Genomic DNA, 17,426 nt, shown 5'->3' with positions numbered 1-17,426 from the left:
TACTCCACTTTACTCCACTCAATGCCACTCTGCTTTACTCCACACCCCTCTGCTTCACTCCATGTCACACCATGGAATGCTACTGCACTCCATGCCACGGCACTCCACGCAACTGCACTTCACTATACACAACTGCCCTCCACTCTATGCCATGCCACTCCATGCCACTCAGCGCTACCCAATGCCACTACACGCAACACCACTTAAAACAATGCCAGTCAATGGAACAACACTCTACTCTACGCCACTTCACTCTACATCACTCCATCCAGTGCCACTATATGCCACTCCACACAACAGCACTCCACACAACTGCACTCCGCTCTACACAATGCCACCCACTCCTCTACACAACTACACTCCAAGCAACTGCACTCCACTCTGTGCCACACCACTCCATGCAGCGTCAATCAATTCAGCGTCACCCAAGCAATGCCACTTCTTGCAATGCCACTCCACTCCACACAACACCACTCCATGCAACCCCACTACTCTGCACGCAATGCCACTCTGCTCTATGCAACACCACTCCAACAAACTTCACTCCACACAATGATACTGACGGAGCGAGGTTCAGAATGATATTTTGTTCTGACTCGCGAAGTTAAACTTCCATAATATACTCATATTAATAAGCTTGTGAGTGAATTGTACTAATCAACCTAGTTTAAAAATGCATTACACGACACAGGGTATTAACCTATGTGCTTTATGTTGCAAACTGCAAGTTCGTGGAAAATAATAAACTAACCTTGCCTATTGTCTTTGTCAATATTAAATGCGGCTGTTTTATTAAATGGCATGTGCTTATTTTGTGTGCTTATGTTATGTCTTTTGTCTTTTATGTGGAATAAGTTCGTGGAGAAATCTGTGGCTTGTGCTTAAGCTAGGTAACATAAATTAATGGGTTAAATTTAGCAAAGGGGGGTGGGTAACAGAATAAGTTTTAATTCTTTAATTAATTATTGTCTTGTGTTTGTTTAAATAATAGTTATCGTATCGGCCTAAAGAAATGGTTGGAAGTGCTGGAAAGAATAAGAAAACTTGACCAGAGTGAAGCCTTCACTCATGTGCAGAAAAAAGAGCTTTTTGCTGAACAATCAACATTTATTGCAGACGTGGTTTTGGTCGAGTTGAATGTGTTCTTGAAGAAAAAACCAAGGACAGGAAGTTTGATTTGCCTGCCAAGATTAGGAAGTAAAGGTTTGGTGCCTGAGCGAAAGTAACATTTTCGAGGAAGCCGAAAGGATGGAGAATCTAAGAACAATAGGGGCTTATGGTGAGGCCCGGACTTGGTCAAGAGTGAATGACCTAATGGTGGACTGACAGGGCTCAGCCAATCGCAAGTTTGGATTTTCAGCAAAGAATGCAAAGATTAGTTACTTTAGCTAGTCAGAAAGGTATATAAATTGCCTCCATGGGCAGGAGGGTGTCTTCTCGCTTCCCGAATCCAGAAGGGCGTGCCATGCTGATGAACTTTTGGCGCACGTAAGAATAGTAGGCCTTTATGACTAATTATTTTAGATGAAGTGAGTTTTAGACATGGAAAATAGAACATAGGGTTTGAGAAACTGATTATTCGCTTTAATTCATGCTAATTGATGAATCTTTGAAATGTCAGTCTAATATGCCTTTTCCTTCTTAAATGCTGCATAATAGTAAATAAAATAATGATTTAATATAGAAGATGCTTTTCTTTGATAATTGAAAATTAATAAATTAGATTTTGAAACAACAAACTAGTCTTGTTTATTCATGGTCTAGTTACCATCAGTTGATCTATTTACCTAAGTGACTTAATTAATATGATAAATGCATAAAAACCATGGTAAGAAATGATAAACTGCAGATATATATAAATGTGTAAATAGTTTGTGAATAGGTTCTGATTAATTAAGTCACATGATTCAGTCACCCAAAAATTGTCTCGGTTGTTAATGGGCCTTGTGAGTGATTTATGATTAATGGTGAGTATTATGGTGTAGGGTAGCGTTGTTGAGGCAGTTTTTCTTTAGGGGCGCTGCATCAATACACAACTGCAGTCCACTTTATGCCACTTCACTCAATGCCACACCACTGTACTCTACGCAATGCCATTCCACGCAATACCACTCAATTCAACACCAATCCATAAAACCACACCACACAAACATAATTACAATCCACATAATACCACTCAACACCACATATTTCAACTCCACCTAATTCCACACTAATCCATGCCACATAAATACACCCAACGTAAATCAACTCCATACCACATAACAATCTAAATAAAAACTCTCCACACCATTCCACATAATTGCACTCAACATAATTTCACTCTATAACACACTGTTCCATGCCACGCTATTCAACTCCACAGAAATCCATTCCACATAATTTAAAAAACTAACAACACTATTCCACCCCATATCACAATTCCACCAGACCCCACATATATCCAATTTACAACACATAATTCAACAACATACCATAAAATTCAACAGCTCGCCAAGTAATTAAACTCCACTACATAACACTCAACAACACAAAAGACCATTCATCATAATTACACTCCATAAAACACAATCCCACTCCTCATAATTCTGAATACACTCAAAACACATAAATACTATCCACATAAAACAACTGCACGCCATGCCACATCATTCCACTACACAAATCTATTCTATACCACACAATTCCACGTCAAACAATGCCACAACTAACAATTCCTATGCATCCCACATAAGTCCACTACACACCACATACATCCAGTCCAATCCATTACATATAGGTAAGAGACATTTACATTTACAACACCAATAGCTCTAACTCTCTTTTTGTTTACAGGCAAACACACAGATCTGAAGCTTAGCTCCTACCTATTTCTTCTTTTTCATCACCAAACAGGTGACGCTATCCACACAGTTCCATACCACACAATTCAACACCACACATTTGCAATCCACACCACATAATTTGACACCAAACCACATAATACAACTCAACAACACAATTACACAACACACCACATACATCTAATCCACACCATACAATTCCACATCATGCCACAAAACAGCACACCATGTAATTAAACTCCACTACAAACCACTCTACAACACAAAACACTATCCACATAAATACACTCCATAATACACAATGCCACTCCACATAATTCCATTACACTCAATACTACATATTTACTATCAATATAATTCAAGGCACACCATGCCACCTAATTCCACGATACGAATCCAATCCACCCGACGCCACTCAATTCCATGCCACACAATTACACAACTAACTAGTCAAATCCAACACGCATAATTCCACTACACACCACATACATACATTCCAGAACACATAGGTAAAATACATTGCCATTTACACTGCCAATAGCTCCAACTCAAACAAATGTAAGACGATTGCATTTTCATTGCTTGTTATTTTTGTGATTGACGAAAATGTTGAGGCGATCATTTTTTTGGCTTGCTGCAGATGATCGACGCTTCCATTTGTGCATCTTTGTGTAGTGCCATGCCCACGATTAACATTAGTCACTCTGGGCCTGTGTCCTGCGGGAAGTAACAATAACACAAATAAAAATCACTCCAAACATCCCAATCTGACACACCGTGAATGTGCAGACAAAGGTTAAGCGTTGAGTTAGTCCGCTCTAGAAATCCAAAATCTTCTTATTGAGCGCGTTTGACGGACTAACGGCAGATAACATGCAAAAATGGTACAAACGCTTTAACTTATGACGTCTTCAGTGCAACGATGATCAGGAAATAAAGCTGCCTTGAAGCCAGTTTTATCACACAGATGAAAAAAAGTCGTAGCCCTTTTCACTTCCGATCGAAACCTGGAGTGATTAGATTCAAAGGCGCTTCAAACAACGTTTTACCTTCTTTCGAGTTTCTCCTCCTCTCAGGAGGAACTGTCCAGCAAACACCTGTTATTATTATTAAAGGTCCGGCCTGGCACCGAAGGCTGAGAGGAGTAGTTGGTCTCACAGCCCTGCCTGCCTCCCACACAGGTCCCTCAGCGCCCTGAGAACTAATTGGTCTAATTAATGCTGGTGTCGGGAGGGAGTGTCTTGAAATTCCTGAAGAAAAAAAAATGCTAAGACGTGTCATCCGCTTAACATCTTAACATCTGTTCCTCCCTCCACTGAACTTAACCGTCTTACCGTTGAAGGGCACCTTAGCAGCTCAACGCCAACAAAATACCCCAAACTGGGGTGAAGAAAAACAACAAAGGAAAATAGTTTCTTTCCGGAGGGATGTATCATGTACACCAATTTTTGGGGACGTTCGTTCTTTCTGTGGTGCACGTCTGCCTCGGTAAGTGCTTCGTCTTTTGTTCTGTTTGCCGGATAGGGCGTTTATTTCCTTTAGCACCGCGCACATATTTTTAGAAAACGACGTTTTCACGTATGCTATTGAATTGTGGTTATTTTATTTATTTATTCCTAGTGGTGCGAGCAGTGCTTTCTGGCAACTGGTGAGAACCCTGAGACATTATTTAACTATAACTATGTTTGACCCTATGTTTATGCAACATGTTTTGAATTGGCTGCACGATTACAAAGGCGACGTATGAAAGCTATTTATTTATTACCAATTTAGGAATTTCTACAGGGCGACCCTGCACATCGAATTACTTCTATACATAGTGAGGTTCTTAACACAGTGTGCGTTGTATCTTGCACAGTGTATGTGTCAATTGTAGAATGTTTAGGTATAATTCTTAGTTGGGCTGTAAAGAGCATCACATTGATGCCATTTCTCACAAGTTTGTCTAAATAGCCCCAAGAAGCCAGGGAAATGAACAAAAAAGCTGCACTTTTACAACTAACGAAATATAATTTCAAGCAATGTCTGTGTTATGGCCAATCACATCAAATTGCAACACACATCCACCGTGAAGTACAGCAGAAATTAAATACAGAGTTCGTTTACACAAAAGTTTATCCAGTAGTAATGGCATAGAATACATTTTAAAGACAACAGGTTTAAACAATTTAACGATTATATACTAATTGACGTGTTCTGATGGTATTTAAAGATACGAAAGTAAAGAAGGAAATACATCTGGCCCCATGAGCCATCCTCGCTTTCTTGTGTCCCTCTCCACAGATCACACTTTAAGTTTCATTCTTCAAGGGCAGCGGAATACTCTTTCCTTAATTTCCGCTAATCACGCATTCCCTCCTTCAAGGACTTTGGGCGGTAGTCTTAACCCTTTTTATTGTCTCCGCACCCCTTGCAAGGGACGTAGCTATCATTGGTGCAGCGTGTGAAGTGACACCATGGTCCAGAGGCCACAGGAGCACTCCAAACTCTTATTTTTGCTGTATTTTACTACTTAGAAAGTAATCAGTGGGCCCATTTTGTCTGATGCACTGCGGCCCATGACAACCTTGCTACTCTACCACTGTCCTCTCTGCACCCCTATAAAATGATTTGATTATAGATCCCTAAAATGGCAAACAAGTTCTCAAAATTATTATATAACATCTTAAATATTCCAGAAAGTTTAAGAGTTTTAAAAGGTTTGAATACACTTTCTGAGACAGAGAAAGTTGATGTGCAGTAGTGCTTATCAACCTAGCACACCAGATATATGAAAGGTAATAGAAAAAAGCACATATTTCAAGGGAGAATTTTCCAGATTCAATATTCTGTCTTATTTTTCTTTAGGATAAATCCTATGAGTGAAATTGAAAAGATAATGTAGCAAAAGAAGTCAAAAAGTGAAAGGCACTTAAGACAGGTGCAAAGAAAAGTGGACAATTTGGTTTGCTCATTTTGGAGTTTTATTTACAACATTAACGTTTTGAACTAAACAAAACACATACATTTACCAGTTATAATTTGCAGAGCTAACTATAACTTGTGCCCCTGCAATGCACCGCTTATGACCTCACATATTACATCACTCTGTGGTATGACATCATTTATGACATCACTGATGACATCTCAGCTGACACCTTAGATGATATCATCCAATGAGTGTGCTAGTTGTTTTATAGTTTAAATAGTGGTGGGCAACTACCATATTACTTTTCTACCTAAGGTTGTACAGCCTGTGTCCAGCTAATCGGTGTACATGTTTACAAAATGCCTGTGTTCCTAATGCACCATAAGTGTATAGAGGCATTGAACACATTATACATCTTTGTATTGAAGAGTAACTCTGTGTGCAAGTGACAGTTGATGACTTGTGTTCATTATCTTCCACACAAGTTTTTTGGTACTGCAGTAGAAGTTTCCAACAGTCTAGATTCCACGTATCACATATAAAGTATTGTAAGCAGCCTTGAGTAATTAGACAGAATCATCTCAGCATGACAATTTCTACTTAACATTGAAGAGTGTGTTCACCAGGTACTAACCTTTACACATGTGCTTGTGTTGTTTCGGAAGATGGGCAATCTGTAAAGTTTTCACCTGAGTATAAAAGCTGAAGGTAGTATGATCTTTAACACCTTCAGACCTTGTTTATTTTAAGTGAGTAGTCTCTCTGTGAACACGTTTGGCATAGAAAATGCATTGTTCTTAGCGGATACTTTTTAATACTCTGTAGTGTATTTCTCATTAGAGTTTCCCTGTCTGCAAAAAGTATGGTACAGAGTAAATTCTCTCCATAGAGTAAGCAGTGTTAACAGTACCTGATTTTCAACTAAAATCCACGTCATTTCTCAATGTAGGTTCAGTGACTGTCAGGGGTTTGATACAGGTAAAGACAGTCCGTAATAGGGCATTAGTTATATAACAGGGCTTCAGTATATGGAGGAACTTGGTTTTCCCTGAACAGTTGCATACAGATTGAACACTGCATGCACAATAGGTTACCCTTTCTTCTGTGGTTCATAGTCAACATGAACTCGACTATCAATGAACTGTATGGTATATGATCAATGTTGCACATAATACATGCTTGCTTTACCTATTGGGGTTGTATGTATGATAGCAGTAATGATACTTCAAATTATTCTGAGCTATTTTACTTTTATAGCTTGAATGCTATACCCATTTATAGAGCAATGTGTACAAAAGAAGCTTGAATGATATCATCAGTGATGTCATCAATGATTTCATTTGAAATGTTGACAGTGATGTCATAAATGATGTCATAGAAAATGTCATGAGTGATGTGATATGTGAGGTCACAAGCAGTGCAAGGCGGAGGCGCAGTTTATAGTTAGCGGACTGGTGAATTTCTTTGTATATTTTAGTCTAAAAACGTTAATGTTGTCACTGACATATTCACCTAACTATAGCATTACTTAACCCTTTAGTTTTTTCAGTGAATTTCTAGAGTTTTTTAACATAAAGTAATATTTTATTACCTTACACCTTAAGCCGCACACAGCCGAAGGGAGTTAGCCACAGGGCCTTATGATCTTTAAAGTGGAGTGGGGCCACGTGGCCCCCCTTTCTGCACCTTATTAAATCCTGAGGACCCCACCCCTGTCTTCTTTTTTAAAGGGGAGGGGCCAAGTAACCCCCCTCCCAGAGCCTTATTAAGCCCTGGGGACAGCACCCCAGGGCCTTCTTTTTATGAAAGCAGAAGGGGGCCTTGTGGCCCCCCACCCAGAGCCTTTTTGGACTCTGGAGACCCTCTTCACCAGAGCTGTTTTATTTTATTAAAGGGGAGGGGGCCACGTGGCCCCCCTCCTTAAGACTTAATCAGCCCTGGGGACCCCACCCCAAGACTTTTTTTAATGAAATTGGGTGCCACATGACCCTTTCTGAGCCTCTGCACAGCCACTTTCCCCATACTCCATGATTTTACCTCCAGGGATAAGCTCATTGGACCTGTGATGGCTTGGGTGAGTGGGACTGCTTGGTCCTCCTTGTCATATACAATGATTTCGACCCTGGGTTAGGGGAGGGGACCACGTGTCTCCTTCCATTAATAAAGCAAAGTGGCCCCAGCTGCAAATTCTTTTTTTATGATCCTGCTGGGGTTCAGCGGGATTGTCGTAATTTGTGCTGATTTTTTTTGTTTTTGGCCTGGGGGGGTTCATCTGGTCCCATCATGGGGCCTATGGGGTCAGGGTATCCCTACCCTTCCCCCTTATTTATTTTTTTAAACATGCTCAAGACAGGGGATCAAGCCCCCGAGTCCTGTGACGGCTAGAAGCAACATTTTTCTCATGTTGCTGGCAGCCAATCAGCGGAGTTAGTCTTCCTTGGGAGCAAGATGGCTCAAAGCAATAAAAGCTCCTCGAGCCAATCAGAACGCTACATTTTTAAATTGGTGCTCTCGTGAGAGTCTCTCAAGCCGCTCTTGAACCAAACCGTCCAGATACACAATTATTTTTAACCCTAATTTCTGGAACAACTACTCAACAGATTTACACCAAATCACAACAGCACATTGTGTGAACCCAGATCTAGCTTCCTGACAATGGTGGTGCAATTCCGTTATGCAGTTTTTGTGGTAGCCCTTCTTAAACAAGTCTATGGAAAAGGCATGGGGATTTTGTGTTTTGGGGCCAGCGTAGCCCCCCTCCCTTGTTTTAAAATAAAACATTGAAGGAGCGGCTAGACCCCAGTGAATGGGGTCCCCAGGGCCGAAATCGGCCCGCGAGAGGGGGCCGCTTGGCCCACCTCCCTTAAATTTAAAAAACAAAAAAGGCCAGGCCCCAGGGGATGGGAAGGAGGGGTCACGCAGCCCATTCCTGTTCTATAGAATAAATAAATACATTGTAAAAAAGAAACGGCAAGTCACCAGAGGCCCCGCTCATTTTCTGCTCCACTCTGCAAATGTGCCTCTTGGTGCACAAATGTTTGGGGGATGAAGTCACCTTGGCTGCAGAGGGTCCTTGGTGGCCGAGTACCCTTTCTGTTACCTGCAGTAAGTCCCATAGAGCACGATTGATGAGACGACGTCGGATGCCACACCCCCTTTCTCCACCACTCTGCAAACGTACTTCATGGCGCACTGATGATTGAGGGATGAAATTCCCTTGGCTTTAGAGTGTTTTTGGGGCAAAAAAGCCCTCCTGTTACCTGCAGTAACCCCCAACCAGCGGCATTACTGAGAGGTGTTTGGCGGCCATGCCCCCTTTCTCCACCACTCTGTAAATGCATCCCATGGCACACTGCTTGTAGGGGAGGTAGACCTCTTGGATGCTGAGGGTTCTTGGGGGCCCTGAAGCCCTCCTGTTATCCCAGTAAGTCCAACACAGCAGAATTCTTGAGAGGTAGCCAGAGCCCCCCCTTTCTCCACCGCTCTGCAAATGCGACTATTTGTTAAAACAACTTTAGAAATTCACTTAAAAACTCATGTTACAGGTACGTTATAGTTAGAAAAATAGAATTTGAAAAACAATAGAAATTCACTGAAAAAGCCAAAAGTTACATGGCCGTTATAGCTAGGAAATGAATAAAAACACCTTAGAAAATCACTGAAAAAAACAAAGGTTACCAGGACGTTATAGTTAGGCTCAGGTTTCACTCATAATAAAACTGTGAAATTCAGCAGTTATAGTAACCTGAACTAACTATAACTCATGCCCCGCAATGTACTGCTTATGGCCTCACTTATCACATCATTCATGAATGGTCAGTGACATCATCCACTTACAGTTTTTGAAAAGTTTTTGAGCGTAATATATATATGACTGACTGACTGAGGGTACTTGTAAAGCACACTAATGCCGAGGCGTCTTGGCCCTGGCATTATGGAATGTACTGTGATACAAAAATTGTGGAAAGAAACATATCGTAATTAATTGTAAATATTTTGGTAAAAACTACAAATCCCCCAATGCCTCATAATGGGCAAATGTGGAAAACATATATAATAATAAAGAAAAAGGTATTACCCAACCGACAACAAGCCCTTGTGATAAAATGCATTGGTGGCAGTGGAGGTGTAATAAAACAACCTTTGGAACTTATCTCTGGAGTGAGGCATCTGTTTTGCTTTTGATTCAAAAATATCTATTAAGGATTCCACCTGTTCTTGCCTGCACCAGATATTGAGCTCGCTGAGACTGAGAATCGATTTGTTGCAATAATATATACATATATATGAGAAAGACTATTTGGTTGAAATGGGTCAGCAGTGAATAAAGAATCCTTTGGACTAACCTGTAGTGAGGGCTATCCTGTGGATCTCAACACATATATGTATATTTGTTTTGATCACAACTTTGGCGTGCTTGACAAATCGTCACAAATATTTCAAAACTTATACTTTTGTAGGTTGGCTGCTGTGTTGAAAGTTTCGGGGTGATCCGTCAAGTGGGGGCTGAGAAAAAAGGGGGGTTTTGAAACCCATTTTCCCCTTGCATTTTCCCATAGAGATTTTGAACACAACTACAGCCCAAACCACTGAATGGAATTACACCAAATTTGCCAGAAAGCTTGATGTTGGTCCAGAAACCTTTCTTTTTGTGATTTGGTGTAAAACCGTTCAGTAGTTTAAAAGATATTCAAGGCTAACAAAATATAGATATCTAGGGAGGTGTATCCTTGTAGTGGACTCACACATCCACAGTCCCAGTGCTGAAATTTGATTGGCTGCCAGCACTTCAACCAGGAAGTGTTGGCAGCCATCTTGGGACTCGGCTTGAAGCAGAGTCCTACAAAAAATGTTTTAAAAAAAAGAAAAGGGCGCAGGGTAGGAATACTCTGACCACCCAAATCTGGTGGGAAGGTCCCACAGTGCCTCCACGGGGTTACGATTTATTTTCAATTTTGCCTTGAATTCACAGGTGATTCCACGGATCACAGCACAATTGAAAAAAGAAGCGCTCAGATGGGCAGAATCCCAGGGGATTTACTGCTGTTCATAAATTTAGGAGCAGGGCTCATGGAGCCCCCCTCCTAGGCTTAATAAAAGCCCCGGATACCGCTACCTCCCAGGAGGACTGCTCCTTTATTATGTAGAGGGGCCCACACGGCAAACCCTGTGCCTCGGGGACCACCACATCTCTGGGGCAAATGTTTGCCAAACAATGCGGGGGCCCTCAGCCCTGGGGACTGCCACCTACCTGTACCTAAAGAAACAAAATGAATGCGGGGGGCTTGTGCAACCCCCCACTCTGCCCTGGTACTGCCACCTCCCAGAGGCACTGTTTAATTAACTGCAGGTGGCCCACACGGCCCCTAGCAGCCCCAGGCACCTCCACCTCCAGAGGGCAATCATTATATTGTAGGGGAACACAATGCCCCAAGCCCTGAGGACTGCCACCTCCCCATGGCAGTGAATTTAAAGTAATGTGGGGGGCAATGCAGCACCCTGCAGCCCCAGGGACTGCCTCCTCCCCAGGGCAATGAATAAAAAGTAATGTAGGGTGGTACACGACCCCCCCACAGCTCTGGGGGTCTCCATCTCCTTGAGGGAATGAAAGTAAATACATGTAAATGTGTTTTGTATTTACCAGAGGTCTCGTAGCGCTGTATTCATACCACTGTGGAACCCTTCCTGGCCTTCCTGTGAGATGTCCACTCCTGGGCACTGCCAAGGTGAAGCCAGGCATCCAAGCGCTGCTGGGGCCGTTGTGGAGATTAAGCAAGCTATTGCCCAGAGTGGGACCCATGATTAGACTAGGCACCGAGGCAAGAATTATCAGGTCCGGGGAGATTGAGTCCAAGAGCCGCCGAGGCGGGAATTGAACCCTGGTCCCGGGGCAGACCTCTGCATCAGGGTCTGCCGCTCTAACCATTGAGCCATGCTTCTCCACATGCTGGGCGCACGTGGTGTGGTATCCTAGGTTATAGAACCATCGTGTTATGTGGTTCTGTAAACTAGGAGCTTGTGTATTTGATTCTGTACTAACAGATTAACAGAAGATTTGGTCTGCAGCGGTTGCTTTTGGGAGTGCTTCTGTGGATGGGGTTTTGAATATCCTTATCTCAAATAAACTTCTTTAAATCTTCTTCCGCATTGATCCATCATTTCTACACTGGCAACGAGGATGGGAATAATCAAAGATGCCCAGGGACCGCCACCTCTCCAGCGCACTGTTAAATGAATGCAGGGGGCCTGCCCAGCCCCCACATCCCTGCGGAAAGCCACCTTCCTGGGACAAATAATACATTGTATGGGGGGGCACTGCCCCCATGTTCCAGGGACCAGCACTGCCTCAGGACCACAATCAAATAATCAAGTGGGTCAGTTGCGGATCCCCGGCCCCCGGGGCCACCACCTCCCGGGGGAAAATAAAACACTGCAGCGGGGGCGCAAGGCCCTCCTCAAAGAGCCATAGATGGCGTTGCGCCTGCCACCCCCTAGGGCCGGTTCCTGCTACCTTCGGAGGAGCCAAACCTCGGAGGTAGTTGTTTGCTTTTGCTTGGTGGGAGCTGACAGCTCTCACCAAGCAAAAGCAACATATCTCCACTTTCTGCAAGCTGGAGCTGTTAAACAGCTTCCTCTAGCAAAAAGCAGAGTTTTCTTCTGGTTCCCTGCACACAAATAAGCGTGCAGGGAAACAGATTAAAGCATTGCTCCAGCAAGCAGGGAGCTGCTGTTTAAAGCCACTCCCTCCTTGCTGAAGCAATGCTGGCTCCTGCAGAATTCGGCAACCAGCTGGAACTGGGGGGCATGGAGGCTCCATCGCGGTCCTATTTTACATTGGGTACCCTGAGTAGGCTTAATGGCACCCAGAAAAGCATGGCTGGGCACTGGGGGATAGGACCGTAGGGGCCGAAGTTGGCCTAGGGAGGGGCCATGTAGCCCCCTCCCATTAAAAGAGTGTTACTTGGCTGCAGGAGGTAGTTTACCCAAGGAGTCCACGTGGCCCCCTTTTATTTAGTCAATTTAGCTCCGGTAAGGTGGTGATCCCCAGAGCCTGGGGGGGGGGTCCATGCAGCCCCCATATATTAATTGTACGTTGTCCTGGGAAGGTGGTGGTCCCCGGGGGGTCTTCGCGGCCCTCCTAACTATTTAAATTATGTTGCCCCGGGGACTTAGTGGTCCCCAGGGTCTCGGGGTTATGTGTGCTCCCCTGATATTTATACTATGAAACCTTGGGGAGGTTGAGGTCCCCAGGGTATGGGTTCCATGCGAACCCCCATATATTTATTTTATGTTGTCCCACTGGAGGTGGTGGTCCCCAGGACCCATAGGGGGGTCAGTGTGGCCTGCTACCCTTTTCAGTTATGTTGCCCTGATAGGTGGTGGTCCACGAGGCCCCCTATATGTATTTATTTAATGTAACCCCGGGCGGGTGGTGGTCGCGTGTGTATTTCTTGTTATACTTTTGTGAAGAATTGATGGTATGAGTCCTTTCAAACAGCTAAAGCTGTCTGTAGTCATACCAAAAATATGAAGAATTGTGGTACAATCTCAACTTTCTCTGGACTTTGCCGCAATATTTCATTAGCGGTTTCTTGTATTAACAGGTCAGACCAATTATGCTCCATACTTCTTTGATAATGGGCCTGGCATCATGAACGGAAACATGGCACTCCTGAGCCTGCCTGAGGACACAGCCATTGGTGAGTAAGCCAAACTTTTGATCAAAGCGAGGTTCATGTTTACATTGTATGAAGTATTATACGTTTTATGCAATAATGAAAGTTTTGGCTGTCTTACATAACAGAATCAGCATCTAGTCTGGGCATCTGAGAGCTGTATGTGCAAAACATTTAGTGCCATTGAAATATTCTAGAGTTCAAAGCTTCACATTATGTTTTTCTTTCGGAGAATACTGCAAATTAGTGGATCTAATTCCCAAAACATAGCAATAAAACACACATCTTTTGAAAATATTTTAAACCACCAGTTGCCCGAAACTTAGGCATAATGCATGACTTTAAATTAACTCATTCAGAAATACAGATGAACAAATATAATAAAATCCCAAATATTGGGTCATAACTTATGTTATTGTGGTCTTGCTCAGTATCATGTTATACTCTCTGGGTCACATTATTGTCCTCTCTCCTGGCTTGCCTGATTTTAAGTGGGGCCATATTTATCAAAATATTTTTAGGACTGCATTGACGTTCTTCAGCCTTTTCTTTGACATAACTCTGTGTCTTTATCATTCTACATGTTCTGAAATGTTGGGGCCTCCACTTTCGCCCTAGGAAAGACCTGTGCCACACTCCAGGTGAAGAATATGTTGGGAGAGAAATACAAAATGCTCTCCTTCTGAAATTGGTTACTAATGTCTTTAATTTCTCTCAGGTTGCCTATTTTTTAGGTATCTATTTTATGATCACAATACACAATAATATTTGAGAAGGTAGGGTAATATGTATGAATAATAAATATATACTTTCATCTATATATCAATTAAACCAAGGCATAGAGTTGCTAAGAGACAGAGAAAAAGTATAGTTCCCACAAACTGAGATGAATTAATATATTCATGAACGTTTTCCCTATAACATATTAACGATATCACTCTGAAAACAATATTAAAAAAGGAAAAGTTTTGACAGTGATTAATTCGTAAAAGAATGAGTGTCTTTACCCAAACCTGCTCACCAACCCGCGTCCTGTGCAATTAAATGTTGGCACACCGAAAATCGGGGCTGCTCAGTCTTAAATCCACTTCATGCCTCTAAATTCACTATCAGGTACTCCCTGCCCCTCACTTTTGCAGGTTCCAGGTTCCGCCTCTGTGATGTTTGTTTCAGTCTTTCTCTTCCCCTGTCTTTGTGATTTTTGTGTATTTCCCTCTCTTGCTCTTCGGAAACTTCAGATTGGGAAAAATAGGTGCTGGTCCTCAAAAATAAGTACCCTACCCCCCCACCGGCAACCATCAGCTCACATTAAGCACTGGGTCTTGAAGGGTAGTATTTCATAGGCATAATACTTAACCCTCTATTCATTGGCAAGATTTCAGACGTTGGGGATCATCTTTAAAAGTCTTTTCTTGAGGTTTTTCAGTGTTGAAGTATAGAAATGGCTGGTTACTACCTACATTGCAATTTTGATTTTTCCACTTTTATCTGGAGAGTCTCCAGTTAAATGTCTGGCCCAGATGACAAATTACCATTGACCAGGATTGGACCTGAATTGCTGATTTTGCCAATATTTCCTCATTAGTTAGTTGCCCTTCTGTTTCCAACTAATATGGACAGGATTTTCCCTTACCTCTGAGTTACCATACCCCTTGGACTTGATAATTCAGGAGGTGGGGAAATTCTGGGCCCCTTGTCATGAGGGTCATTGTGTTCATGTGCAGAATTGGTAAAACCTATAAAATGTTTATGAGACATATCAAAGTGCTTTCCCAAGCAAACAAAGCTTCTAGAATTACAATGCTCTGCGTGTTTTCCATTACAATAAATGCCATCAGATCATACATTTTACCAATACAGTATGTCTATACCACAGATATTACCTGCTATTCCAAATATATGTATGTGCCTTATATAATGCATGAGAGCCTGCAATCTCCGTATAAATGCCCATCTCTAATTTCCTTATTGCAAGCGACTTGTGACATCCCTGGTCATCTGTAATGAGGAAAGAATGTAGTCACACAACTGTAATGTTTTATTACAGTGAGTTCTAGCATCACGATACCTGCTGCCAGAGCCAGTAGTTGAGGGAAAGGCAGGACATGGAGCATACTTAAAGCTCCAGTTTCAAATTTCAAATATGAAAGTGGCTTTCCTTCTATGGCCTTTTTTCTAGATGAACATTGATAATCAGAAAGGAGATATTTATGGCAAATTTTAATTTCTCCACACTTTAGGTAACTATAACAAAGATAGAATCTCTCTGTATGTTTCTATACATTCTGAGCTACAATAGCATTTTTTGATCTGACTTGTATTAAACAGATTCAAATTGTAGAAATTCAAACTACAGGGCACAGCACAACAAAAAGTTCCAACTGACTATCATTAGTCAGCAATAAATTTAATTCCAGAAATGAACAGTGGATGAAACAAGCAGTGTAGCACAATCTTGATCATAGGTGGATCAATTTTCAAAATGTTTGCACTTTCATGAAACCGTAAATATATTTTAATATAAGAAATTTATTTTTTAAAAGATTCCCGGGATATTGCAGATAACTAAGATGTCTCAAAGTATCGAAAAGTATAACAGAGGGCTGTTTTAACTATTAGGATGCAGGCAAACAGTCTAAAACACAGCGGTTCCTATTGTTGAAAGAAAGAAAACACTTAAGAGATTAGAGGATCAAATACACCAAAAGAATGTGTGATCCGAATCTACATGGATTTTAACCCCCAAATAATATGCCATTGTGCCTAAATGTGGCAAGTGAAAAGATTGGTAGCGTATTGAGAAGATACAGAGAATGATGTTCCTAATCAACAATTACCTGAAATAAAACTTGTACCCTTAAAGTTGTATCTTCCATTATTATAGGAATGTCATCTTCAATGACCATTTAAAGATGAACACAACCTAAATGAGGAAAAGGGTACTTATGGACTGATCTTAATTGCTGATATTTATTTATCAAAGCAGAGAGCAAACAAAGTAACAGATGAAAGGGGGGTTCATCTTGAGACTTGAGCAAGGAGTATGAGAACCAACTCAATGGATTATGTGGTCATAGGAGAAAAATAGGCAGTATTGCTAGTCTTTGTATAAATGCTAGGAAACATCATCTTATGTGAATTGGCCTGTAAGTAAAATTATTTGCATCTATAAGGACGAGCCATACAGGATAACTTTCAAAGTAGGCTTTAGCCCTAATAACTCACTCTGGTACATCTGACTGGATAAAAAAACTGTGTTACTTTGGGGTGGGTACACAAGTCAAAGGTATTTTTAGTTGATTGGTATGATTCATGGCGCAATACTTGCCATCCTCAGGTGGAGATAAAGAAGTAGGGTGAGCAAAGTATTTGACTTCTGTCCATTTTGTTGACATCATAAAGTGTGAATGATCCCTAGAGATTTCAGTTTGATTTTCATCTAATAATGTGCTTGGCTTTTAGGAAAATAGGTAACAAAACATTCTAAAATGGTTCATTTTTATTTGTTTTTATTTATGAGATTTATAAAGCACATGGCTACCCTAAGGCTTCCCATCGCTAGGAGGGACATAGCTCATAGGGGTCGGACGGTCCTTAAAGGGATTGCTTAAACAGCCAAGTTTTAATCGCTTTGCAGAACTGTAATTCTTTATTCATCAACCTATATTCCAGTGGTAACGAATTCCATAATTTAGGAGCAAGGTGGGAGAAAGATCTTCCTCCCGAATCTCTCCCTCCTAACCTTCATTGATTTTAGAAGGTCCTCTGTGCTTGAACGCAGCCTCCTGTTTGGAATGTAGGGGATACTAGACTCTTGATTTTTTGGGCACCTCTATTATTGCAAGCTCTGAGGGTGATGACCAGTATTTTGAATTTTATTCTGGCCTCTACAGGGAGCCGATGAAGTCTGATTAAGTGCTTCTTCACTGACGCCCGCGCCGGAACATTTCACAGCAGCCTGGAAGCTACATTCCGGGTTACTAATTTAGGTGCCCCCAG

General features: G+C 41.9%; 1 protein-coding gene across 1 annotated transcript in view; it reads left to right on the top strand.

Annotated features, from left to right (window-relative positions):
- Positions 1 to 4,217: 4,217 nt before the first annotated feature.
- The window catches only part of CDHR1 (cadherin related family member 1), a 563,177-nt gene continuing 549,968 nt past the window's right edge, over positions 4,218 to 17,426 (top strand). Inside the window, exons 1-2 of the mRNA XM_078641125.1 lie at positions 4,218 to 4,331; positions 13,356 to 13,451. Of these exons, the coding sequence (XP_078497251.1) occupies positions 4,271 to 4,331; positions 13,356 to 13,451 (157 nt within the window). The 5' untranslated portion in view covers positions 4,218 to 4,270. The remainder of the gene's footprint in view (positions 4,332 to 13,355; positions 13,452 to 17,426) is intronic.

This window comes from Lissotriton helveticus, chromosome 5_1 (assembly GCF_964261635.1).
Source record: "Lissotriton helveticus chromosome 5_1, aLisHel1.1, whole genome shotgun sequence".
NCBI lineage: Eukaryota > Metazoa > Chordata > Amphibia > Caudata > Salamandridae > Lissotriton > Lissotriton helveticus.
The sequence above is the reverse complement of the archived record's forward strand: the minus strand, read 5'-3'. Positions and strand labels throughout refer to the sequence as shown.